The sequence below is a fragment of the Cupressus sempervirens genome, chromosome 8, assembly GCF_028749045.1.
Source record: "Cupressus sempervirens isolate cs-2001-9-10 chromosome 8, ASM2874904v1, whole genome shotgun sequence".
In the NCBI taxonomy this organism is placed as follows: domain Eukaryota; kingdom Viridiplantae; phylum Streptophyta; class Pinopsida; order Cupressales; family Cupressaceae; genus Cupressus; species Cupressus sempervirens.
Window position 1 is genome coordinate 339,173,693 of NC_143125.1, and position 27,374 is coordinate 339,201,066.

General features: G+C 38.0%; 1 protein-coding gene across 1 annotated transcript in view; it reads left to right on the forward strand.

Moving 5' to 3' along the window:
• Positions 1 to 236: 236 nt before the first annotated feature.
• The window catches only part of LOC149542730 (protein DJ-1 homolog A-like), a 176,468-nt gene continuing 149,330 nt past the window's right edge, over positions 237 to 27,374 (forward strand). The window contains exons 1-2 of the mRNA XM_089797610.1: positions 237 to 504; positions 709 to 909. Coding sequence (XP_089653736.1) covers positions 292 to 504; positions 709 to 909 — 414 coding nt within the window. The 5' untranslated portion in view covers positions 237 to 291. The remainder of the gene's footprint in view (positions 505 to 708; positions 910 to 27,374) is intronic.

Here is a 27,374-nt window from a genome sequence, read left to right on the forward strand (position 1 = left end):
CCCTAGTGAGCTCTTTGTAAGCCATTCAACTTTACCAGTAGACCAAGGGCCCATTGACTAAATTCATTGATTTCATTGGTTATTCTAATTGAAAAATTGCAACAGTATCCGGCCTTTGGCAGCAACTAACAAACTTAGTGGCGGCAGGGGTTCAAGTCTAATATAAAAAGGGCGAGATAAAAGAAAAACAGAGAATTTACGCAGTATATTTTGAAGCCTTCCGGTGTGTTTTAAAAATAGACGAATGATTCATTACATCGCCTACTCAAGTGGAGGTCGGCGGCTAGACGAATGCTGGATATGGGTAGCATTAAATTCTCAGTGCGCTTCGATCTCAATAAGACCACAGGCTTCAATCCTCACTCCTGTCAATGGCGCCCTCACTTCTCTGCTAGAAATGGCAGCTGTAGTGTTGTTTCAAACTACAAAAAACGTTCACCTGCTCATTCGCTTTCTGAGGAAGCCAAATGCAAATCTTCTACTCCGCAAACTTGCTTAAAGAAGGTAACATACATTCCCCAGGTTCACGCACTCATGAAATACAATGCCATTTTTCTGTACAACAACATGCGGGATTAGCGAAGAGATAAAGAGATGATGTTCTGTAGCTAATAACGCTCTGAGTTCTTCTTTAGACTAAAAGTACCAAATAACATTTTTCTTTGTTGTAATTCTTTCAAGACTTTCTGACTTTTGGTGTTTTCGAAGGTTTTGGTGCCGATAGGAACTGGCACAGAGGAAATGGAAGCTGTGATAATCATAGATATCCTGAGAAGAGCTGGTGCTCAAGTTACAGTGGCGTCGGTGGAACAAGATTTGCAGATTAAGGCTTCTTTGAAAGTTAACATTATTGCAGATACTTTGATATCCTCTTGTGGACAAGAGACGTTTGACCTTGTTGTTTTGCCTGTACGGTTCCTTTTTCTCTATCCAAAAATTTCATCATAAATAATTTAGTGTCGTTTCCCACGGTTTCCTTTCGCTACAGACTGACTTAATAACTGTAAATAATGTCAAGGATATTTTGTTTATAAAATTCGCAAATAAATAGATTGGGTGCCAATCATGATAAAATCACCAGTTCTATTATCATTAATGAAATCTTTATGCTTAAATCGCAGGAAAATCATTTGACCTTAAACAAATCAGGCGTAATCAAAACAATGGTAAAACATAAAATGCTCTAACAGCGATTGAAGTTTCTCTATCGAACCAGTTAAATCGAACACTTCGATAACCTTAAAAATTGCTTCTGCTTTTATCGCGAAACCAACTCAAGATGGTATGAGATGCTAGAAAGTTTGTCATCCCTACCCGTCACTTAATGAAATCCTAAATTGATTTCCATACAGCAAGAAGATATGCAAGTTGATTGCCGTCCATGCGTCCTTATATATATAATGATGTGAAACAACGTTTAAACTTTTGATATGTTCAATAATTTTATGCTGTCTCAAACGAGTCCAACTCTTGCCCCACTTTTTTGGTTTTCCCACATTAAACACAAGAAAGAGCACCGCCTTTCGTATATAAACTCCAGGATATCAGAAACCACGTCGTTTTTACTCATCAACTGATGAAATTCCGAAATTATTCCTATTTTAAGAAGATAATCATCAATTTGATTGCGCTCTGTAGAACAAAGAATAAACTTGCTGCTGCGGAAACAAAGCCTATAGATTTTATTTCCTCGACAATTTCAAGAACTATGCAATCTTCCCATCTCTCTTTTCTCAAGGATCTTATAGTTATATGCAATGTCGACTTCATAACGAGTTGAGTTGGTGGATCGTTAGCATATAATAGTTGGGTTCTATAGGGTAATGAGTTAGGGTTAAGGAACTGCGGAGGCTGTCCAGGAATTTGGCAATATTTAATGTTTAGTTGAACTCCCACCATTATTATGAGCACAATGCCCTTTTTAAGAGAGATTTTGGGTTAGTATTTTAATGTTTATTGTTTTTAGTAAGTTAGTTTTGAGTACCTATTACAAGCTAGGGTTGTCGTTGCATTGAAAGATTAAACCATGTCACAAATCCCTCAAGGGATGCTGGCCCACTGCCAGCAGTCCTCTTTCTCGCGTCACTCACCACATCCTGTGTGGATTCGAACTTGTGACCAAGCTCTGATACCACTTGTTACAAGCAAGAATTTTCGTTGCACCAAAAGATCGACCTTATAATGCCCGATTCAACCACTAGACTTATAGAAGACATAGGAAGCTGTTAAACCATGTCACAAATGCAATGAGGGACACTGACCCACTGGCAAAAGTATCAATTGAGCCAGCTGACAAGGTTACTATTTTTATTACATTTGGCAGATTTAATTTTGACGGTTGTCTTTTAGCAGTCCGGTGGTTTCAAATAAAAGAACGATATGCTTTTTTTTGCTTGATAATAGATATATTTTAGTAATTAGGTAAAAGGACCACATAAAGAGTTACATAACTTCTTTGTTTAGCCGCACCTTGTCTCCCCAAAAAACAAACTACTAAAAAACCCTACCCATCCATTAGAAGCCATCTTTGCTTTTACATTAATACTCAGTTTGCATAGTATCTTTCCTACATTACTATGGATATGAATCCTTAATGTCAACAACTACGTTTACATATGTATCACCCTACAAACATACCACACCTTAATTGCATATGATTATAGCCTACAGACATAGCACCAACTAGCTACCCAACTCCCCTTCATACCCCGTCTTTGTTCCTTGCTCGATCAAGAATGGCTTCAAAATCACCAGCAATTGCATTCATCTTTAAAAAACAGTGCAAAATGAGCTCTGCCAAAACTAAAATAATGATGGCCCCTACTAGTCAGATCACCTCCAGGCTGGAAGAATAACCAACGAACTCTCCTACCTTTGTTAGTGCTTCTCCTTTGTGGAGCTGCTTGTATAAATATTGGTCCAGCCAACTCTGTTACAAATGCATGCCTCCTCAGTGCCATTTTAAGGTTCTCCCATTCAATTAGAATTTCCATTCCACATGCATCCTTGTTGACTCTTTTGGGCCACCTCACAAATGGGACAATTCCCAACTTCTTCTCCTTGTCAAAGTCCTCAAATCCTTCCTGTAGTATAAACCCACAACTAAAATAGCCCATTCCAGGAAGGGTTCCAACCCACCTAACAAAGCCTCCTCAAACAAAGAATGCAAAACCCACTTAATTGTTCAAGTTTCAACATCCTCTTGCAACTTTAACCCCCAAGCTTAAATGAAAGAAGCAATGCCAACATTTGGTCTCCATCTGTGCTTGGCCAATGTAAAAGCAAAGATGTCTTCAACACAACTTCAGTAATATCGTTGTAAGGGCATTCCAACAAAAGTTTAAGACGGTGATCCTTCATAGGGCGATAAAAGCCCTTTTGCTGCTTCTTGGTTTTAAAGGTGAACATTGACTTCATCCTTCTCTGCACTCACTAACTCATGACTTTACAGAAGGAAAACTTATCAAACTACAACCCCTTTGTGATTAAATGCCTTTTAAGCCTGCTCTACCCGTGCCGACCATTCCATCAAATCATTCCTAATCCACCAACCTATCATTAATAGACCTGCTATCAGCGCTGACCAGATCTACTCATTTAAAATGATGGCAACATGAAGTATGTAGTCGTTGTGTGTCCTTGCACTGGATATTCACTCTCCCTAAATCTTCATAATGATTACACCATCCTAAGCATGTTAAGAGTCTCGCCATATCACTTCTGTCACATCATATCAACCACTTTCCATTTGAAAACAAAATCTGCATGTTTTTAAAATCGGAGACAACCTCCATAACTATTAATGTTTTGACTAGAAATAAAGATAAACAACAATAAACAAAATAAAGAACACAAAGACATAGAAAGACACAATGATTTATCTTGGGAAAGCCCTCCAACTTGAGGGGAAAAACCCAACCACACCAAAGAAAATATCTCTTTTATTAAATAATAGAGGTTTGAGTACAATGCTTCTTATTGAATATAGAACTCATTGCACAAAGCAATGACATGTATCTAGAATTATGAGACTCTTCATATCATAATCGAAAGTCTCTTAATTTTCCCAAATGCATGTCTCTTCATACTCTCAAACATGTCTTTTCATATTTCCAAAAACGAGTATTTGTAAGAGCACCATGCAGATAATCAGGATATCTCCTGCAGCTACAATCATCAACACTCCCTCTTAGCAAAGGAGATATCATTTGCAGATTTCATTTCATTATAACAAACACAATGGCTACACCCATGTTTGTCAACAACAAAGTTTTATCACAGATTTTGTCAACATGATATAGTCATCTCAACATGACATTCAGCATGGCTACTACCAGAAGGTGAAGAACCAAAAAACTAAGTCATGGATGTTGAGTTTTTTAACCAAAATACAAGAATGCAATATATAGAAAACTAGAAAAGCATACAAACAAATGACACCATTATTGTCTTGGGAAAAACCCTCCTCGCTGAGGGAAACAACCCAACCCACAAAAAGATAGATCCTTTATTGAGTTTTTCCAAAATAATTACAAAAAATCTCTCCTCCTAATGTGTCTTCAACTTTCAATGATCAATATCATAGTAACTAACAAAGCATTGCTACGAAGAATTCATGATACACAAATATATAACTTCCAGAACATGACTTTGCTGCAAATACATGGAACATAGAAAGAACACAATGAATCTGCTCATACAATGAGCAAAGAATAGACATGATACTGTTAAAAAGTGAAGTCCACCAAGATAAATGAGAGGCGGGGGGTGAGTAGGGGGGTGAATCAGTTAAAAGTTAAAACAACTCTCAATATCTTTATTAATTTTGAAGCATGTAAACAATAATGCAACAAACCTAGAAAGATAACCATGCACAATAACACCAGTTATGTTAACTAGGGAAACCCTTGATCAGAGGGAATACCCCGATGGGAGTGATGCCCACAAGATGATTTACTGATATAAAAGTTCCTTGTGAAAGGATAGACTTTGTTAGAAGCCAATGAAATACAATCAGTACATGAGTCCCTGTTAGGAGACTTTGAATCCTTGTTAGAAGATTCCAATTTTGTTAGAAGTTGTGCCAACCCTGTTAGGAGTTGAAAGGAGGACAATTGTACCCATTGTCCAAATAACCTCAAATTGTCTTCACTAAACAATCTTCAGGATAATCTTATCCAAGTTTTGAACTGACTAAACAACAACTCCTTTGCCAATACCGTTCCTTTGAAGTTCACAATACATCCTCAACATCAGTCTTTGCTTTGATCAAATACAAACTTGCATCCAAGTTTATGATCTCACTGATGATTACAACCAAGGAAATAATCTTTCCTTTATACCAAGTCCTAAAACAAGTATTGAGTTGACCTTGAGGCTTTCTCAATTTATGATGAATAAATAGGACATCATTAAGATATTATAATACACGTTACGTTACAACTAAACTCTTTCTACAATGATTTTATCAATAGTTGGCTCACAGGAACAAACATGCTGAACAATCTTCATAAGTCGGCTCAAATTGCATATCTGATTTTGCCATCTGGAACATGGCATCTTGAATATGTCTTTGACCATCCTCTAAATGCGCTTAAGCAAATTTCATCTCAGCCAAAAGATATAGCTGACTTACTAGTACCCGCTTTCAAGAAACTCTCTCTGAAAGCTACCTCGAGAAAACATCGCAAAACTCTGTCATAACTACATATATCTTTCTGCACACGATTGTAGTGTCTGTAAGCATCTCTAAACATATGTCTATAGCCCAACTCGTTGACTGTTCACCGCACCAAATGCATCTACCTCTGCAACTTTGGAAATCTTCATAGAATAAGGTAGATGTTGACATCAGTGACAAACACTGTCATGAATGCAACACATAAGCATTGAATCATGTTTCCAATAATGCTAAAATACTCCCCCACAGGCATACCATCAACATTCATGCTAACAAATACAATGTTTTATCTAACTTCAAAATCATTTACTCTTCACATACACCTCCGTATACTTAGCATAATCAACATGAAGACTCAAACTGAGAATAAAGAAAACACGACATCAAAATTTGTAGTTTTCAATAATACATCCCACAAAATTCACAGTGCAAAGATATAAAAGAGAACACTTGATGAAGGCTTTCTGTAGAGATAATGTTCTCACACCAACTTTTGTTGAGAGAGACAATATGCACACCTGAAACAAAATCACTATGTTACCAAATTCTTCCCTGACAAGTCCGAAGTCTGGTCCCATTCTTGCAAAAGTCTGCTTAAATTCTGTTAGATGAACCTGACACAAATTTTTCTGTTTCTATGGCAAATTTCCAAATCTGCAGCAGGACTCAGGCTGAATTTTGCCAAAAAATTGAATTTTTTTATTTTGTTAAAAAATTTTTGGTCTATCTTAGTCAATCCAACTGCCCAACCTTGAAATAGACCACCAAAAAGGCCAATAGGAGAAAACATATGCCATTTAGACACAAACATTAATATATATGGTGGTATATTTTTCTATGTTGCTTTACTATTAGCATAATGGTGTACGAACTTATTTTCTATTGCATAAATACATACATACATATGGTTTCGTATGGACGAACCCAAAATGAATTCGAACCCACCCCAAAAACTCTTGAACTAATTTCAAACCCAAATCTCGAACCCACATTTGAACCCGAATTCGAACCGGCAACTTAGCAAAATTACAGAATAATACACTTGTCTAGCTCAACAATAGTCCTATTTATGATCTCCCAATATAGCATTTCGGCTCAACTCAAAATATAACTCCATGACAAAACTGAAGAGTATCTCCCAGTAGATCATCTAAGCTCAGCGCAAAATATAACTCCATGACAAAAGTGAAGAGTCACCCATAGAAGAGAAATTGTCAGTAGTTATAGAATGACATCTTTGATTGATGAATTGACGATATCAAGGAATGAACCGACAACTCCAATGCATAAACCTTTAGCACTTACATTTTCATTAATCAACGATATTCTCTGCTAGCAAATCATTACACCCACATGGTGCTAGGTAAGCCCACACAATGCACAGACATATATATTACATGAGATACTATTCAAATGCGATATAGCCCTTAAAATAGTGAACATAAGAGTAGGAGACCAACGAAGATATGAGTAATGTCTATCATAACTACTAAAACTTCAACAATGGAGTCTCACACATGATTTCCACCATGGCTACTCTCAAAGGGTGGAACAAGGGCTTTCACCTCAAACTTCTCTCATAGAAAATAGTGCATTAACAAGGGATTGCACCTCGAACTTCTTTGTCACAAAGAACTCATTAACAAGGGATTGCACCTCTAAAACGAGGGATTACACCTTGAACATCTCCCTCACAAAGAATAACTCATTAATGAGGGATTGCACCTTGAACTTCTCCCTCACAGAGAAGAACTCATTAAAGAACATAAAAGATCATCTGAATCTTGAGACTCTCTCTTGATAGGGACAACATACTCACAATTATGATTATCACAGTAAATTAATTGACTTCAATGGTTGACCAAACAATGAGCTTTTGCAGTCCTATTGCTACATAAGCTTGTTGATCCTTTGCAAAGGACTTGACACTCTCAATCTACCACACAAGTATTACGATAATAGATAATCGTCTATTACTAGTTAATGGTAATCTATTTGTAAAATATTGTAAATATTAGAATGTTTCTAATATTTTGTTAGCTTTAGTTAGCTGGAGCTTTTTTCATCTAGAATAGAATGTTTCTATTCTTTACGATTGTTTCCTAAGGAAACATTGTTCCATTATTTTGTATATAACGACCTCTCAGTCTCTATTAATAACAAGTAAGTATTTACCAATTACTTCGTAATATGGTATTAGAGCATAGCTGAAGTTTTTTTGAAAGTTATAATTTCTGTTATAATTTCTTGATGAAATTATAATGCCCTTATTTTTCAAATTATATTTTCCATTTTTGCTTGCTTCATTATCCCTATTTTTTGACTAGGGTTTTGATACAAAATCTGAAAATCACGAACAGGTAAATTGCGACTTCGTGCACATGTTTGTTTGGCTTTCTCTCTGCAAATCAAGACTGGAAATCGCGTATTTCCTCTTGCGCTGCCTGCATTTGCAAATCATGACATTTCCATCTGCAAATCATGCCATTTTCTGTGATCTATTCCAGCTTGGACGTCTCTGGTGTTTGCTAAGCACTAACATGACTACTAATCACAATGTCTTTGTTCTCAGCTCGCGTTAGAAATCATTGGAAAGCTCAATTTGCAGCAAGGTCTTTTGGCATCTTTTTTTGCTGCTAAAACTCTAAAAATCCACTATGTTTCAGCAAAACAAGGTTTTCTGTAAAAATTGGGCATTTCTTACCACAACACCATTTTTTTGCTCATTTGATCTCCATGGCTGCCGACCTATGTTTTTGCTCGAAACCCTAGTTTTTTGACCTTGGAATTTTTTTTGGTTGTAGATTCTTGGTGGGTTTTTTCAAGAGATCAACTGGGTTGTTGTCAGAGTTTTCTGGGTGTCTCGATTTTCGAGCCAACGGATCCAGAAACCGACAACTATTTCTTCTGGGTCTTTCGAGCTCTCTTCTAGGTCACTCCAATTTTTTGAGTCTTCCGTTTTTTTGCCTTAAAGAACGTGCCTTCTTTGATTTTCACGTTTTTTCATTGAAAAAAACATGCCATGGCATCTCTGACAAACATTCTGCTTGAGCATAACTCCAAATTCAATGGTAAAAATTATGGCACTTAGAAGCAGCGAATCATAGCAAATTTTGAATATTGGAATACTGGTCAAATTATTTTGGGTGTTAAAGCGTCTGACCGCTCCCCCATCGCCTCCCCACCCTCGGCACTTTCTTCTGGTACTAATTAGGATACATGGGATCTTAATGATCGAGAGGCAGTGATGCTTCTCAAATTATCTGTGGCTGACGATCAACACTTTCAGATTCCATCCGGCAAGGTAGCTGCCGAGATATGGGCACATCCCAAAGGTCTTCATGGGACTTCTGACAATAGGAGAGCTTTCATCTTGAAGAACACTTTGTTTTCTATTACCATGGATGAGCGAACCTCACTTTAGGCCCTGGATAGGATTCATGAAATTTGCGATCAGTTGCTTGCCATCAGTTGCAAGATGGAGGAAGAGAATATTGTGGTTATCACTCTTCAGAGTTTACCAAAGTCCTATGAGCATTTTATTGAGACTCAACATCACATCTTCTGGTGTTGATCTGAAGGTCACTAATCTCTGCACACTTCTACTTCAGCAAGATCAGTTGAAAGAACAATTCGGTAGCAATTCTGGCTCCACCTCCACAGAACAAGCCTTTGCTACTAAATCCTTTCAGAAGGATAAAGGCAAGTTTCAGCAGAAGTCTTCTGCTCTAGCATTAGATGGCTCCCGAAAGAAGAACATTCAATGCAATTATTGCCACAAGTTTGGGCACATAAAGGTTGAATGTCGAAAATGCTTAGTTGCACATTCTAAGCAATCAGGTTCGCAGCACAAAGCGAACAGTGCAAAGCACGCTGAGCAGACAGAATCTGCCTTTCATACCTTCATAGCTAAAAGACTTATAGATCATGTGAAGTCGTCTGCCTGGTACATTGATTCAGGTGCCTCTCGTCATTTCACTCACGACAGAGACTGGTTTATTGACTACCAACCTTATTCAAATTATGTCATTTTTGGTGGTGGAGAAGAGTACACTGTTGTCGACAAAGGCAACATTCAAATTTAGTCTATTGGGAGGAATCTCATTTTCCTCAATGTGTACTATGTTATAGGGATGTAACTAAATCTACTCTCAGTCAATCAGTTACTGTGACATTCTCCACACTTGGTAGTCACCTCTAGGTCACATTAGTGCACCATCACTGACTCAGTCTACTATTGCAGTGGGTCTTGAAGATCATGGTTTTTTTCAACTTACTGATTTTGGTGATTCTCGGGATTTTTTTATGGCTTCTTGGTGATCTTCTATTAGCACACTTTTGCATCAACCATATGGGTACTTAAATGTGCATTATCTCTCATAGCTTGCTCGGGATGAGCTTGTTCTTGGATTGCCAGAGATTTAGACTCAACAACTTGGAGTTTGTGATGCATGCCAGGCTAGGAAACAACATTGCACACCTTTCCTAAGTGGTGATTCATGGTGAGCTTCTTAGGTACTTGAGCTTGTTCATGCCGATAGCTGTGGCCCTATGGCCACTCCTTCTGTTATTGGGTCCAGGTATTTTCTGTTGTTTGTTGATGATTTCAGTAGAAAAATGTGGGTGTATTTCCTTAAATAGAAATCAAATGCATTTCCTGTATTTCAGAAGTTTAAACTTTTAGTTGAAAAAGAGTCTGGAAAATCTATTGTTACTCTTAGATCAGAGAATGAGGGGGAATTTTGTTCTAATGTTTTCTCTAGCTTCTTGGATACTCTTGGCATTAAACGCTAGTTAACCACACCCTACACACCACAACAGAATAGTGTAGTTGAATGACAGAACAAAACAATCACCGAGATGGCTCGATCCATGGTCGAACACATACATGCTTTGAAGAAGTTTTGAGCAGAAACAGTCAACATTGCAGTTTATTTTTTGAACCGGTCACCCACAATGGCAGTCAAAGGTAAAACTCCAAAAGAGGCCTGGTCAGGTCGCAAGCCTAGAATCAGTCACCTAAAGGTTTTGGCGCCGTTGCTTTTGTTTGGATCCTTGATGCGTCACACACCAAGTTGGATGCCAAGAGTCAAAAAGTCATATTTGTTGGATACAATAGTCTTCATAAAGACTACCGCTTGATCGATATTGAGACATCTCGTCTCATCTACATTCGTGATGTAGTCTTTGATGAGCAATGAGGACCTTTCATGCCTGTTTCTCCTGTTCCTGATCTAGCAGACTAGCCTATGAGGGCTCATGATTTGGGAGTTAGGCTTCCATTAGGTCCACTTGATGGGAGGCCTCTTGTAGCTCTTGTAGCTCCAGTTATGCCAGTGATACCTGTATAGACACCTCCAACTTCTCCTACAAGATCACCTCGATTTGTAGATGTTTCACCTAAGTTTGATCCAGATTCTTTCGATGAGGAACCTGATCACCAAGCATCTCCTAATACTAATGTTGGTCATTCTCCTCTCTGGGCTAAGTGCTGGGCTAAGACACTTGTTGATCTTCATGATGATGAGCTCATTGATTGGAGAACTGCTCGAAAAAAGAACAAACCTACAGGAGTCTAATAACTTCGCTCTCATGGCCAACATTTAGTGTGTTTGAACCGCAAACATACTCCGAGGCTAAAGGAATTCCAGAGTGAGAATAGGCCATGACATCTGAACACTAGAGCTTGCTGAAGAATAACACCTGGGTTCTTTCTGATCTTCCACCAAGGAAGAAACCCATTGGCTGCAAATGGGTTTACAAAATCAAATACAAATCTGATGGTACTTTGGATAAGTACAAAGTTTGTTTAGTTGTGAAGGGTTTTTCTCAGCGTCAAGGCATTGAACACGAGGAGACCTTTGCTCCTACTGCAAAGATGAGCACCATCAGATTAGTTCTAGCCATGGTAGCACAGTTTGGCTGGAAGGTCCATTAGATGGACGTCAAGAGTGCTTTCTTGAATGGTGATCCCATGAAGAGGTCTACATGATGCAATCTCCTGGTTTCAAGGTTGCTGGTAAAGACCATTAGGTTCTCAGATTGGTAAAAACTCTCTATGGCTTGAAGTAGGCCCCTCGGGCATGGTACATAACAATTGATAAGTACCTCAGTGATCAAGGTTTCAACAGGAGTTCTTCAGACTCAAATTTGTACATCAAGACTATTGACAGTTACATCATTCTTTTAATTATTTATGTGGATGATTTGATCATCACTGGTAGTTTGACATCTTTAATTCATGGAATCAAACAGAATTTATGCCAATCTTTTGATATGACTGACCTTGGGTTCATACATTATTGCCTAGGTGTTGAGGTTTGGCAATAGTCTTCTAGTATACTCATCTCTTAGTCCAAATATGCTAGGGCTCTGTTAGACAAATTTCGTATGCAAGATTGCAAGCCTGCATCTACACCCATGGAGAAAGTTCTCAAGTTATCTGCAAAGTCTGATTCTCCTTTTGTTGATGATACTACATACATACAACTAGTAGGCAACCTCATCTACCTCTTTACTGCTAGGCCTGATATCAGCTTCGCAGTTAGCTACATCTTACGCTTTATGACAGCTCCTAAGGCTGATCATTGGATGGCCGCAAAGTGTGTGCTTCGTTATGTGAAGGGCACTTCAGATTGTGGACTTTTGTACTCTTAAAGTTATAATCCTAGACTCAGTGGGTTCATAGATTCAAATTGGGTAGGCTTTGTAGACGATAAAAAGTCAACTTCTGGATATGTGTTCAGTTTGGGATCCGGTGTTGTCACATGGACTAGTAAGAAGTAGTAGGTAGTTTCTCTCTCTCTACAGAGGCCGAATACAGAGGGATTGTTAAGGTAGGTTGTGAGGCTGTTTGGCTTCATCGGATGCTTGGGGATATGGAGATGTCACCAGCAAAACCGACTACTCTGTTTATTGATAATGAAGGTGTTATCAAGTTAGCCCGAAATCCAGTCTTCCATGAACAAACCAAACTTGTGGATGTTCATTGTCACTACATTCGACAAGCAGTTGAAGACAGGACAATAGATTTGCAGTATGTTCTTACCATAGATCATACTACAAACATTCTCACCAATCTTCTTTGTCCTGATAAGTTCGTCAAATTCAGAGGACAACTTGGTGTTGTAGATAGATTAACCATTAAGGGAGGGTATTACGATAATAGATAATCGTCTATTATTAGTTAATGGTAATCTATTTGTAAACTATTGTAAATATTAGAATGTTTCTAATATTTCGTTAGCTTTAGTTAGTTGTAGCTTTTTTCAGCTAGAATAGAATGTTTCTATTCTTTAGGATCGTTTCCTAAGGAAACATCGTTCCATTCTTTTGTATATAATGACCTCTTGATCTCTATTAATAACAAGCAAGTATTTACCAATTACTTTGTAATAACAAGCTCCCTCTAAATCTTGATTCTTCTTCTTAGAAGAAATTGATCACCAAACAATTTGCAATGTTTTGTGTTATCAACCCTATGAAAACAAACTGTGTCTTCATCCTTCAAATTCTGGAATCTTGCACCCTTCATGTTCATGAGTTTCAATGAGACAAATAATGTCTTGTCCCTTAGCTATGTGCCCTAGCCTCGATCCTCTTCTTTATGGATATGCCCTCTAATTCCAACTCACCATGTTTAGATACTCTCGTGGGGCCCCAAATCCCTATTTTTGTAGTGCTGTTCTATCGATAATTTGTGCTTTACCATTTTTCAGCCATGCCCACTTATCTGTAGGTCTTGCCGATTTTACTTTTTCCCATTCTTTCCTCCTCTCCTCTTGTTGCATAATTGCTAAATCTTGATCTAAGAAGATCTGAGTATATCTAAGTGACCCCCTGATCTTTAAAACCAATTCTTGTCCTCTATGCTGCCTAAAATAACTCTCATATTTCTATCTTTCCCTACTCCCATACTTTTGCAAATCCTTTTTCTTGTTGTATATTCCCTGTCCATTTCAGCTTGTCCTTGAGGAAATCCTCTGCTAAAATATCTGTTTTTTCACAATCCCCATAATCCTTCAATCCTTTAATAATGATGTTTACTACCTTTTCTTGCTTGTACTTTTCCTCTCTTACTTGCTTCTTGATTTAGTTTTCAATGATTTCCTTATGTTCAATGATGACTTGTTTACCAATTGTGCTCAAGATTTGACCTCTTTTATTTGTTCCTTCAATTCGTTTTCTCTCAATACTATATCTGCCAGAGATGCTTGAACCTCCTCTATTTGTACTGTAGTTGTTGTTTTTGTTTTTTCAAGATTGCTCCTCTCCATTGTTTTCTCATAGTCAATGTCTTTTTTGAGGTTGAATAATTCTTGTTGACCTCTCTCAATGTCGTTCTGCAGGCTTAATACTTACTTTTTCAGCCATTTGTTTTCCCTCTCAAGTTCCCAAATAGCCACTGTAACCTCCTGCAACTCGTCGCTCTCTTGGTGCCCCTTTGTCTCTATAATTTCAAGTCTCATTTTCATGTCCATAAGGTCACTTACGTACAACTCTGATGACCAGAGTAAAGGGGAGGAAGAGGGGCAGTAAGATTCTTTTGGGGACCCCCCTCCCCTACCCCTTTGTCTGCTGCCTTATTTTGATAGGAATCTCTGTCATATCATCTTTGATTCCTCCTTGAACTACCCAGTCATCTGCTGCTTGGTTCTTTAAAGCAGCTAATGAAAGGTTTTTAGCTGCCCTAGGAAGGATCATGATAATCTTTTTTTCTACAATTGTTTCTTCTTCCGAACCTGTCTCAGCTTTTAAATATCCAAATATCGCTTTTCGTTCACAAAAATAAACTTATTGTTTATGTTGTGTGTTTCTCCTTGATGAACTTCATGATAGTATGGATTGCCATTTTGAGCTAAACCATGATTGTGTCCTTGCTGTTTGAAGATCACTTGGGGTCCATTGTATCAATTGTAGGTTACTCAGTTGAAGATTTTGGACCAGACTCTGACCACCATTAGACCCTTGGGCCCCTGTCATAGAGCTGCCTAATCCCAAATTGAGAGTTTTCTGTATGGATCTAGAGGAGCTAGAGAGTTGTCGTGCTCAAAATCCAAAACAGGCCGCACCTCAAAAACCTCAGTTTGCCTTTGAGAACCCCAGTTTAACAGTTTGCATCTTTGAAACAGTTTGTTAAACCCCGACTTTGCAATTTGAGTTTGAGATTTGTGACTAGTGCCAGAATGCAGTTTAAAATTTTTTTTTTTATAAAGATTTTAAACTAAGTGAAGACTCCAAGAAAATAAATGAAAACTACAGAGAAGTGGAGAGGAAGAAGATGGTGGGGCAGACCTGTTCCCAGTAATTGTTGGTCCCACAAGATTAAAAAAGAAATCCTTGTCTCTACCCTTGACACTGCTATTATCTATCTCTCTCCGTTGAAACCTTGTCTCTCTTGAATACTGTTACATAACTAATCTGAAACCAAAAGGTATGATTTAATATGGAAGCTTGTGATTTATTTGGAGATTGATAAAGGATCATATGAAAACAAATCAGATACCACGTAAGCAACATAGGAGACAATGATTAATAATGGGAAACGATTCATTAACTTTGAGGTGCAGTTTGTTAGTAATCATTCACAAAGTCAAAAGGTGTTGGTTTTAATTAGCAAGTCAGCAACAAGTGCCAACTTGTGTGAACAGAGTGGTAGTGTTTTTTTAAGACAGAGTTAATCTGTTAATAAAATGTGTGACTGAGATATTATTGTCAGAAGAAGCCAGCGACTATTTTTAGAAAAGCCATGATGTATGTGATTAGAGAGATTTTGGAACTTAAAAATAAGTCTAAAACAGATAATATAATTTATTTGTTAGTAATGAAGGTTTGTCTTTTACATTGAAAGATAATCTTTTGATGAAAGGTTATGTGAAGATACAAAAAAAGAAAATTTGGTTCATTGTTTTCTGTATGTGTCAATGAAGTGAGTGATAAAAAAAATTGTAATAAGGGTATAGATGTTGTGAATAATGAGAAATACTTGATTTGGGCAGATTAAGAAAGGGCAAAGGCAAAACTATGAAGAATGTCTACACTCATATTGAAGATTATAGACAACACTCCCATATATATAGAATTTGTGCAGATATAAAAGATACATAAAATAGATTGAAGAAGAGAAGTTGTTGAAAGAAAAGTATGCATCATCAGTTGAGTTAGCAACATTGTTAAGGTGGAAAACCAGATTTATGTGAAGTGTGTTGGTGCTCACGAATTCAAAATTGGGGGTTGGTGCTTCTTGTGGGTTGGTGCTGACAAATTGTGGGAGTCGGTGCTCATAAACTTAGGGGCTGGTACCTCTAGTAAGTTGGTGCCTACAAACTTTGTAAAAGAAGAATAATATAAAAACAATTATCTGCCATGGTTTTCTCCCTCGTTGGGTTTCCACGGAAACATTTTGTTATGTTGTTCTCACGTGCATAATTGTCAATTTTAGTAATTGATGTTATTATGATGGATAAAGTTTAATTGGTAAATTTTTTTGTTACACTGATTCACCCCCCCTTGCCCCCCTCCTCTATGTATAATCATGTGCTCTTGACAGGCAATATTCTCCATGCTGTTGAGAGATACTATTTGGAGAGTACTGGGCGATTTCACTCAGGGATCACATTAAGGCATATTGGAGATTATATATTAGTCTTTTCAGATCTCTCATTGAATGTCAAATTTGAAGAGAACAAATTCAGAGAAGATTGTGGAGGGTATATTTTCTATTTTGTGTAATGGCCCTGGTCCTTTGCTATTTCAATCACCTAATCAATCTTTAGAAATTCTTGATCTCTGCATGATTTCTTCAATTATAAGTATAACACTATCCTTTCCTTGGTTTGTGAGTGTGATGTAAGGATTCCTTTCTTTGATGTAAGAATGTCCTCCATAAAGCCTTGACCCTCTGTTTAACTTTAAATTCCTTTGATCTCAGGGAATGTCCTCCAAAAAGCAAGTAATGTGAATACAATGTCATCTGAATATCCTCCTTCCTGTGAACTTGGATTGAATGCGTATACTGTCTTTTCCTTACTCTGAACTTTCTTCTGATCTTTGATGGTGATGTTTAAAGTCTTTCCTATAGTAAGTGTGAGTGATACCAGAGGTACCAGTGGATGCCCTTATGTACTTCGCTGCTAATTATGTGTTGCTAGATATCTTCTCGAGACACTTCTCCAATTATTTCCATCGATTCCTTCTAGTACCTAATTGCAGCTATTTATATCTGTATTTAAACTTCTCCAGAGCTGGTGCTATCCTATCCTTATGTCCTTATATATATATCCTTGCTATTTACTGTTGTCTCTCTCGACTCAGATTTTATGCTCTTATTTCCTCTGTTGGCTATATGTGGTTAGTAGGGATCTCCCTTTCTGCTATATGTTTTCTTTTATTCTTATCGTCTACCCTTTAATCTGCTCCTGCGATCTTCTTTATAACTTTGTATTGTACGTTCTTAGATGCTCGGCAGATTTATATTTGATGTGCTCAAATCTGAACTGAGTGCGTGTGTAAAACCAGTCCTGTCACTTTTTTTCAGTCTTTTCTCTAGATGGCCATAACTACCATAACATATTCTACTTGTGGTCCCTGACGGTGACTGTCTTGTCTTCTAAAAACTTCATTGCTGACTACTTAGATGCTTGAGTGCATTGCTATTGATTATCTTCCTTATATGATGCAAGATGCAAATGATCTGCCCTCCGACCATTAACCCAAATCTCCATATGTTTTAGAATCATCCTATGCATCTGCAGTGTTCTTCCTCTTTATGGTTGACTGGACTTTCCTTTGATTCTCTGTATATTCTCCCCTACATGATTATCGTGCTCTTACTTGCACCTAAAAATAGGTATCGATACATATAGCTTGCAATTGCTGCCTTTGTGTTTGTATTGCATTCCTCTTTTTTGTTGACTGGAATCTTCTTCTGATTTCATATATGGAAGATAAGTTATTCTTCTCCCCTATTCCTCCATTATTCTCCATATATATATCTTTGAATATATGGGATGAATGGTTATATTTGAAGGATACAAGTGATCAAATACGGTTATATCTTTATTATTATTATATAATCTATCTTAATATAATGTATTATTGATATGACATTTTCAATGGTTTATGCTATAATATATATAATAGCTATATTATTATATAAATCATAGTCATATTAAAAATATTGATTTGTGATAGATTATAATATAGATGGTTGATTCAAAAATATTATACTATATGTTATTAATTTCTTTATTATATTTATTAATATAATATTAAATTACGTTATTATTTATTATAATTCATTCTATTCTTAATTTATTTATCATTAAATCTTATAAATATGGGGACATGACATTTTGTTGGTTGTCCTCTATTGCTGGCCATTCAATCTTTGATGTGTCTAGGGTTTTGGGGGTTACATTTGCTGTATGTATTTTGGACCAGCACTTCTTTACATACCTTCATTGTAGCCGTTGGAGCAGATTGTGAGGGTTGGCACTCATTTGGGAGTGGTATTTTGGTGTTTTTTGTGAGCAGTTCAAGTAAGACCATTGCTTCATTTTGTGGATATGTAGTGAATTTATATAAGCTGGGTTGCTTTAATTTTTGAGAAAAAAATGCATTTCTAGAGCAGAAATTAAATTTGGAATTTTCAGCTGTGTTATTAACTTATTTATGAATATTAGTTATGTTTCTAAACTGAAGAAGTGTTGCATTATCATCTCTTTATCTGCACTATTATTACCATTGATTATATTGCAAAGAACAATTAAAATCACATTCAAAAAATGAAAAAAAAGCAAAGCACAAACAGGGGTGGTTGTTACACAAGTAATCTAGATTGATTTCCAAAATAGAATTTAAATTTTGGTACTTTGTTCACTCTATAGAGTAACAAGATACTAAAAATATTGAAAATGAATAATTACTCTGATCACTCCAATTTGCTCTTATCATAATCAACTTTCAAGTTATACTTGAGACCGATGGTCAACACTATATCTCTTGAATCTTCATATAAATGTATGCACTCCATAATACTAGAGATAATAATGATCTTAGCCGAACCCATTTAATTTTATGGGGCAGCTCCACCTTCTAATAGTTTGGTTCAAGGACCAAATAAGATCCCATTTGGCATTTGTAATAAATATAAATTACAGCAAAAAAAATGATCCCTTATGGCAGCACTAGGCTTGCAAGTTAATCCTTACCCCCACATTTTAAGGTCATAATATTTAGAAGCATTACAACTCGAGACACATGTTTCAATGTCCATTATAATGTGACAAATAGTAACCAAGCACAATGCAACATAAATGTAAGGTCTTTAAACTTAATAAATAGTCATTGCAATCCAGTACCCAATAATGGTATGGTAATTTCCGATTTCCAGTATTTTAGAAGAATATAGATATAAAGAGAATTAGGCCCCATTTAAGACAATAATATATACCAAGCCAAACTCATCTGAAGATTTCTCGAATATCCAACAAACATGAGTGATCCTTTTTCGTTTTGTTGCGACTGTCTCAATGGCCCATAGTAGAAGCATCTTACTTATAACTATCATTAATCTAAGTTCCTCCTACAACAACCATATCATTCTTGCGCTTTAAAAGTTAAACATGAATTTTATCCCACCATTCATTTACTAAGGTCAATACTTGTCAAGAGCTGTAGCATCCCTTGCTATTTCTGACCTCAAACTGCTGATTAGTGGTTCAAGGAATATCATCAAACACTTCACATACAATCTTTATGCTTGCTGTATTTGTGTTTCAGTTATCATTTGGGATTGAAATGCTTGCAAATGATGTTTTTGAATGCCTTTAATGTTGCATGATGGGTTGACAGTATAATAGAAACAATATACTAACTTCTTTTTGACCTTTCTCGTACTTATGATTGACTGAAATCAACTTGTACAGTGAGTTGACATATTGTCAAACACTTTCCATGCATCTTAGGAAAACCAATATTCATCTACAGAAAGGGGACATTATTGCTAACACCTGGCATGCAATTCAGACTGAAATCTTCGTCAACAACAATCGATAATTTGCCAAACTGTTAAAATGCAACCTTTAATGTATTGGTTATCTCTTTAAAGCCTTTACAATGTGTAATGAGCACCCTGGAAATGCCCAAGAACTGAACCAACTGCTGGTAAAGATTTTAATGTTTTTGCATAGATTTTGAAACCACATAACATGAACAAGAAGGAATTTATGCAAACTGAAGATTGAACTACTGCTGAAATAATATTAGTTTTCAAACTAATAAAATTACATACATAGCAAACTCACTAATTACTCCAGTATTATAACATGATATTCCAGTAATGACTTCCCATCTTGCTACTATAGTAATATGAATAGTGCTGCGCTACAGTGCTGCTACAGTAAAAACTGCCTTCAATCCGTCCAAGAGCCTCATAAAATCATCCCCCCACAATGGCATAAGTATCGGACAAGGAGTGAGAATGATATGAGCGAACACCCAATCTGCTTGTAGCTAGAAATGCACCCACGCTGCCTGTTAATGAAGCTGATAGCAATGAATTCCAAAGGCCAAACCCCAAGGGAATGACGTCTAAAATGTCACGAGAGGATAGACGTTCTCTAATGCCAAAAACAGATCTGTAACTCACACATCCATTTTCTTCTCATATCCAACTTGCCTAACAATAGCCACAAGCTCTCCTTTTATTCCTACTTCATTGGGTCAACCACTTTTCACAAGCAATGTGGGATAAATAAAATAAAATAAAATAAGGGAAACGGCTAATGGTCACACAATTGGACAATTGCTAAAGTGGGGACATTACAATTTGCCCCCCTTGAAATTGCTTGTCCTCAAGCAATCTGAGTCCTGTTTGCTGTAACACCTGCTCACTCTCCCAAGTAGCTTCTTCCTTTTGCAGGTCTCTCCTTTTGACTAAATATTCTTTAATCACCCTGTTCCGCAGAGTCCTCTTCCTGGTATCTAGAATAGCCTTAGGAATCAATACGAGCTTCCCCTCCTCATCTAACGGTGGCAAATCTGCAGAAGACACAACTCTCTGACTGATGGCTTTCTTAAGCCTCGACACATGAAACACATTATGCACCTGACTGCCCTTTGGAAGCTCAATCTCGTAGGCAACCTCGCCATTTGTAGGGCCCATAAAACCTAGGCTTCAACTTCTCTACTCCCCTCTTCTTAAATGATGACTGTCTATATAGTTGTAGCCTCAAGTAAACCATATCCCCAACCTCAAAGCTGCGCTCTATCCGGTGTTGGTTAGCATACAATTTTTGCTGAATTTGGGCTTGCTGTATATTCTCCTTGAGCACCCTCAAAATATCCTGACTATCCTGCAAGAAATTTTTTTGCTTTGGGCACTCTACTATCCCCCAAAACTAGATCCGTGAAACTAGGTGCTTCATAACTGTACAGTGCCATGAATGGAGTTATCTTGATGGACATATGATAAGTGGTGTTATAACAATACTCTCCCATATGTAGCCATTTGACCCAAGCTCTCTGTTGTGCAGTCACATAGTTCCTCAGATATCCTTCCACCCATTCGTTCATAATCTTTGTCTACCCATCTGTTTGCGGAGGATAACTAGTGCTAGATGTAAGATCTGTTTCACACAATCCAAACAATTCGTGTCAAAAAACACTCATAAATTTACTATCCCAATCATTGACAATGAAACTAGGTAGCCCATGTAACCTGAATATCCCTCTGAAGAAAAGATCGGCCACCTATGTTGCTGTGTAGGTGGATGGAAAAGCAAAGAAGTGAGCAAACTTCGTCAGCCGATCAACTATCATATAGATGCAATCTTTCCCTTGTACTCGTGGTAACTCGGTGATGAAGTCCATAGAAATACTTTCCCATTTCCTATCCAGAATGGGTAAAGGCTGTAACAACCCTGCAGGATATGTGTGCTCTCCCTTATTCTGCTAACAAACTGCAGACTCCCTGACATGCTTCTGAACATCATCCTTGAGCCCTTTCCATGTGAACTGCTCACAGATCTGTCTGTAGGTCTTAAAGACCCCTGGATGTCCAATTCTAGGTGCATCGTGAAATACCTTCAGTATGTCATATCCCCTTCTCAATTTTAGTTCTGGGCGACAGGATTAATCTATCTCCACATTCGGATAGATTAATAACAATTTATAATAGGATGCCTTCCAGTCACAATGGGGATTTAATTTAATTTATTCCAGAACTTTATTAAAATAAGCAGCGCTAAGTCATTTTAATGTTTTAAAGTTATTTACTTTATAAATAGCTTTAAGTGACTACAAGACGAAAATGACATTTAATCCCACATTCCTTGCTCTTTGTATTGTTCCTCACTCCGAGGCTGTATATACGGGTTTGCATTGGGATTAACAACACAAGAAAATTTATGAGCATAAATATTCTAAGTTTTGGTTGCTTTGATGTGACTAGTCTGAGGCTTCGAGGACGAAAACCCTCAAGTGTAAACATTAAGGAGCTGGACGTTACCCCATGCCTCTTTTGAAAATTGTAGTGGTATGATTTGGGCAGAAATCGACAAATAGTAGATTTCTAGTTTAGTCAACAAGTAAGTCCATTGTTAGTTTGCATTTGGAGTTTGAGTGGAATACATCTGTAGTTCTTCAGGCGGATGTTATTGGAACAGGTCCATTGTTAGTGGTCTATGGGAAGACGACAGCTAGTTTTAAATCCCAGACTACGTAACAAGGAGTCTAGCATTGCTTAAAAAAAAAAGAGAAACGTTTTGGTTATCATGTGTGAAAGGAGCCGACTGGGTAGATTGGGTTAATGGTTGACATTGCTACAAGGGCCTACTGAATTTCCAGCAAGGCGTCGTCATTGCTTGAGCAAGGTAATCCAGGACGGTGTGCCATATTCCTGAATGGAGGTTTGACAACGTTAACGTGTGTTGCTAGGCATTGTCATTACGCTATTTCTAGCACGACACTCTGTACAACAATCAGGGATATTCCTTAGTCGACATAAGCACCTTGTGTGCTATGGTAAGTGGAATTCGAACAAGGATTTCTTTACACGATAGGTAGCAGGTTGTTCATTGATGCACACAGACAGAGTCTGAGTCGAATACAGAGGAAGGTGAGTTGGGTGTATGTTTCCATGAACTAGTTCGAACTGCTGTCAGTATTCAATGGACAACTCCAGTTTGGCGGGTCTGTAATAAATCTTCCCTTTGGTTCTATTTTGGTTGAATACTAGCTCTGAAATTATTGTCATTACTGGAATAATCCATCAGTGCCATTAACCTCTTTACTTGCTGAGTTTGGATTTATGTTATAATCTCCTTAAGACATCAACTAGTTTCCATACTGGTATTGCATTTTGGGTGGATATTCTAGACTAGTCTTTGTGCATTTTCATTGACAGTATTTAAATTCCAAATTACTATGCTGGTAGGAGCAGTTAGTGACTACTAGACAACTGTTTGACGTAATGCCCCTTTACATTATTCCATAGTTTGTCCAAATTTTTATATACAGTGAACAGTATAGCAAATTCTTAAGTTACTACAGAAGACTGTGAACTGTTTGATATAATTACCTCCTCAAATACATAACAACATTTGTCAAATTTTAAGGCCAGAACGTTACAGTGTTCATTAGTACTGCTGTAGGAAATTGCTCAGAATATTATAGTGGTATCAGAGCCACAAGACCTGCCATCTTGTGGGAATAATTTTTTTTTTTTTTGCAGAACTCTTTCATTCTAAAAATGAGCCAAGAATGAGTAGAAGGCCGCACAAATTCAGTCACCTACAGCCGGAACAAGCAGATTCCTCAGTACACGTTGACATTGAAGATAGTTTCTTGGTTGATGAGGAAATAATCTTGGAAACAGGTGAGCACGCTGATATTAATCAATAGGTTGAACTAGAAAACAATAATCAAATGGCACATAGCGGGAATGAACAGGACAGGGAAGTATGGGAAACTTTATGGGCTATTAGAGATGGACAAAACAACATTGCAAATGCTATTCAGCAGTTAATAGGTGCTATGCAGCAGTTGCTTCCAGTCCAAAGAAGGGCTCCTAGTCATCATAGCGGTGGTGGAAGTATAGTTGTGTCTCCCCGGGCAGCTAGAGCTCACACACATAACACGGACAGACCATTGATGCCGGTTTTTAATGCTGAAGAAGAGGAAGTTGTACGACTTGCAGCCACAAATTTGTTACTGGATAATGTTATGGCAACATTTGATGAGTGGAATTTGTTTTCAGATGAAATTAAACAAAATTTGTCATTTGTGCAGTATTTAAATCAGAAAAGAGAGGCTGATAGGCAGCAGCAAGACCGGAGACTGAGAGCACCTAACAGGGACTTAAAACATATAATGGACAAGCTTACTCTTCCCACCTTTGATGGTAGTGATCAGACTTACGCTAGAGCTTGGATTCACAAGCTAGATGCTTATTTGACACTTAAGCCTATGGCTAGAGCGGAGGCTATTAGATTTGCGACTATGCATCTAGAGGGAGCCGCATACGATTGGTGGCATCATGGGTTAGTTATGTAGAATCATGGCCTCATAACTTCATATGAGATTTTCAGCTCTAAGCTGATCACCCAATTTGACAGGAAGGATGTTGAAGTCTTTTACAGGGACTTGGCTCAGTTACATTAGAGTGGATCATTAGATAAGTACATTGATGAGTTTCAACGTATATTAGTTATGGTGCTAGACATGACAGAGCAGCGAAAGGTGATGCTATTCAAAGAAGGTTTACAGGATAGATTTAGGGGTTTGGTTAAGGTGCTTAAACCAAACACTCTAGATGATGCAATCAAGATAGCTCATGACTTGGATTCACCCTCATCTATATTACAGCCTCCGAAGAAACCATACAGGGGATCTACATCAAATCAAGGGAATAAAAAACAGCAGCAAGCCACTCCTCCCAAGTTGGATTTTGAAACATGGAATGAGCTTAGAAGGAAGAAATTATGCTTTATCTGCAGGGAGCCGTGGACCCCAGATCACAGGTGCCTTGAGAAAGGCAAGATACATTATGTAGAGATTCTATTTGAGGATGAAGGGGAGCAGTAGGAAGGTGAAGAGGGTGAGGACAGCGAAGAGGAAGAAGTTGAAGAGCAAACCCTGGAAGATAAGAAGAAGAAGAACATTACGGAACAACCTCTAGTCATAGCCACTCTTTCCAGTGATCCGGCATGTCATCCTTTTAGAGTGAAAGGCGTTGTTAAGGGGCAGTGCATAGTATGCCTTTTGGATACAGGAGCTTCACATAACTTCATCAGCACACGGATGGTACCTAGGAGGGGTTTACCGATAGTTGACATTCCTGAGTTTGAGGTGAAGGTAGTAGGTGGTGAAGTTTTGGGGTGTATAGGGAAGGTAGTTGGTCTTCAGATACAGTTTGATGATTATCTTTTGGAGACTAATTTCTATGTTGTTAACTTGGATGGGTTGGATGCCATTTTGGGTAGATAGTGGTTAAGGACTCTCCGTAGATACACCTTTGACCATGAGACTATGCAGTTGGAGTTCTTATAGGGTGATCGATTGGTAGTCCTCAGAGCCATACCTGATAGTGGACCCAGATTGATTTCAGCTCATAGGATGGAGGCCATATTGAGACATGATGATATAGAGTGGGCCACACAGTGTTTCATCTCCAACAAGGAGACACAGGATCCAAGGCAGCGATATCATTGTGACATTCAAACAGTTATAGATAAGCACAGGAGAGTGTTTGAGGATATACCTCCTGGGATTCCACTTGATAGAGGGTTTGAGCATATTATTGAGCTTGACGAGGGAGCCAAACCCGTTATTACTACCCCTTATCATCATCCCAGGCATTACAAAGAGGAAATAGACCTAGCTCTAGCCCCTTTGCCTCTTCAGTAGTGTTGGTTAAGAAGAAGTATGGCACCCTTCGGATGTGTATAGACTACCGCGCACTAAACAAGAGGACCATCAAGAACAGGTATCCAATTCCCTGCATTGATGAGTTGTTGGATGAGCTTCACGGGGCAGTTTATTTCTCAAAGATAGACCTTCGATCAGGATACCACCAGATTCGAGTCCGTGAAGAGGAGGTGCACAAAATAGCTTTTAGATGCCATTACGGACACTATGAGTTCTTAGTGATGCCATTTGGACTCACTAATGCACCTAACACTTTCCAGTCATGCATGAACCATATTTTCAAGAAACAGCTCAGGAAAAGTGTTTTGGTCTTTTTTGATGACATTTTAATTTTCAGTAGGACTTGGGAAGAATATTTACAACATTTGGATGAGGTCCTTAAACTCATGGAGGAGCAGTCCCTATTTGCAAAAGAGTCCAAATGCGAGTTTGGGCTAACATAGATTCTTTACTTGGCGCATGTGATTAGTGCCAGGGGGTTAAGGTGCATTAGGAGAAGATACAGGCAATTCTGGATTGGCCACCACCTAGGGATGTGTCGGAGTTACGAGGTTTCCTTGGTCTCTGTTCCTATTACAGGCGGTTTGCTAAGGGGTTTTCATAGGTAGCAGCCCCCCTTATCGATTTGACACAGAAAGGGGCATTTTCTTGGACAAAGGATGTTGAGGCAGCTTCTAATAGGTTGAAACAGGTGATGAGTTTGTGTTCAGTGTTAGCACTTCCTGATTTTTCTAGGCCTTTTGTGTTAGAGTGCGATGCTTTGGGTAGCCAGATAGGGGCAGTATTGATGCAAGACTGCCATTCCATTGCTTTCGAGAGCAGGAAACTTAAGGGCAGCGAGTTGTTATATTCCACCTATGATAAGGAGATGCTAGCTATCATGCACACCTTTACCAAATTTAGGCAGTATTTGGTGGGAAGTAAATTTACACTTAAAACAGATCATAACAGTTTGCGTTACTTCCTAGAGTAAAAGGAGTTGAACGAAAGGCAGCAGAAATGGGTCAGTAAGATACATGCTTACGATTTTGACATCGAATATGTTAAAGGGAGGAATAATATAGTTGCTGATGCTCTTTCTCAACGACCCCCAGTGCTTGCATGTTACTCTATTTCAGAGATTTCAGCAGATTGGAGATCCCAATTGTTAGTGGAGTATTCTAAAAATACTCATGCTTGTCAGATTTTGAATGGTATACTTCAGGACGAGTGGAACAAGGTAATGAATGATGTTATTTATTACAAAAACAAAATTTACCTAGTACTTGAATCTAAACTGAAGGAGGACATTATCCGCACCATACACAATGCACCAGTAGTCGGGCATCTAGGGTTTTCTAAAACCTATAGGCAGATCAGAGAGAGATTCTCGTGGAAGGGGCTTAAGGATGATGTACTACAACATGTCAAAGAGTGCCAGACTTGTCAGCAGAACAAGTCGGAACAGGGTTTTCCTGTAGGATTACTTCATCCTCTCCTTATTCCAGCCCAGAGATGGGAGAGCATTTCCATGGATTTTATCACTGGGTTGCCGAGGGTCCAAGGCAGGGATTGCATCTTTGCAGTGGTGGATAGGTTGACCAAGTACGTGCATTTCTTCGCGATAGCTACAGACTGGTAAGCTTCCTAGGTAGCTGAATTGTTTTTTCGAGAGGTTTTTCGGCTCCATGGATTACCCAAAACTATTGTGAGTGACAGAGATAGTAGGTTTCTCAGTACCTTTTGGCAGGAGATTTTTAGATTGATTGGTACAGAATTGACTCCT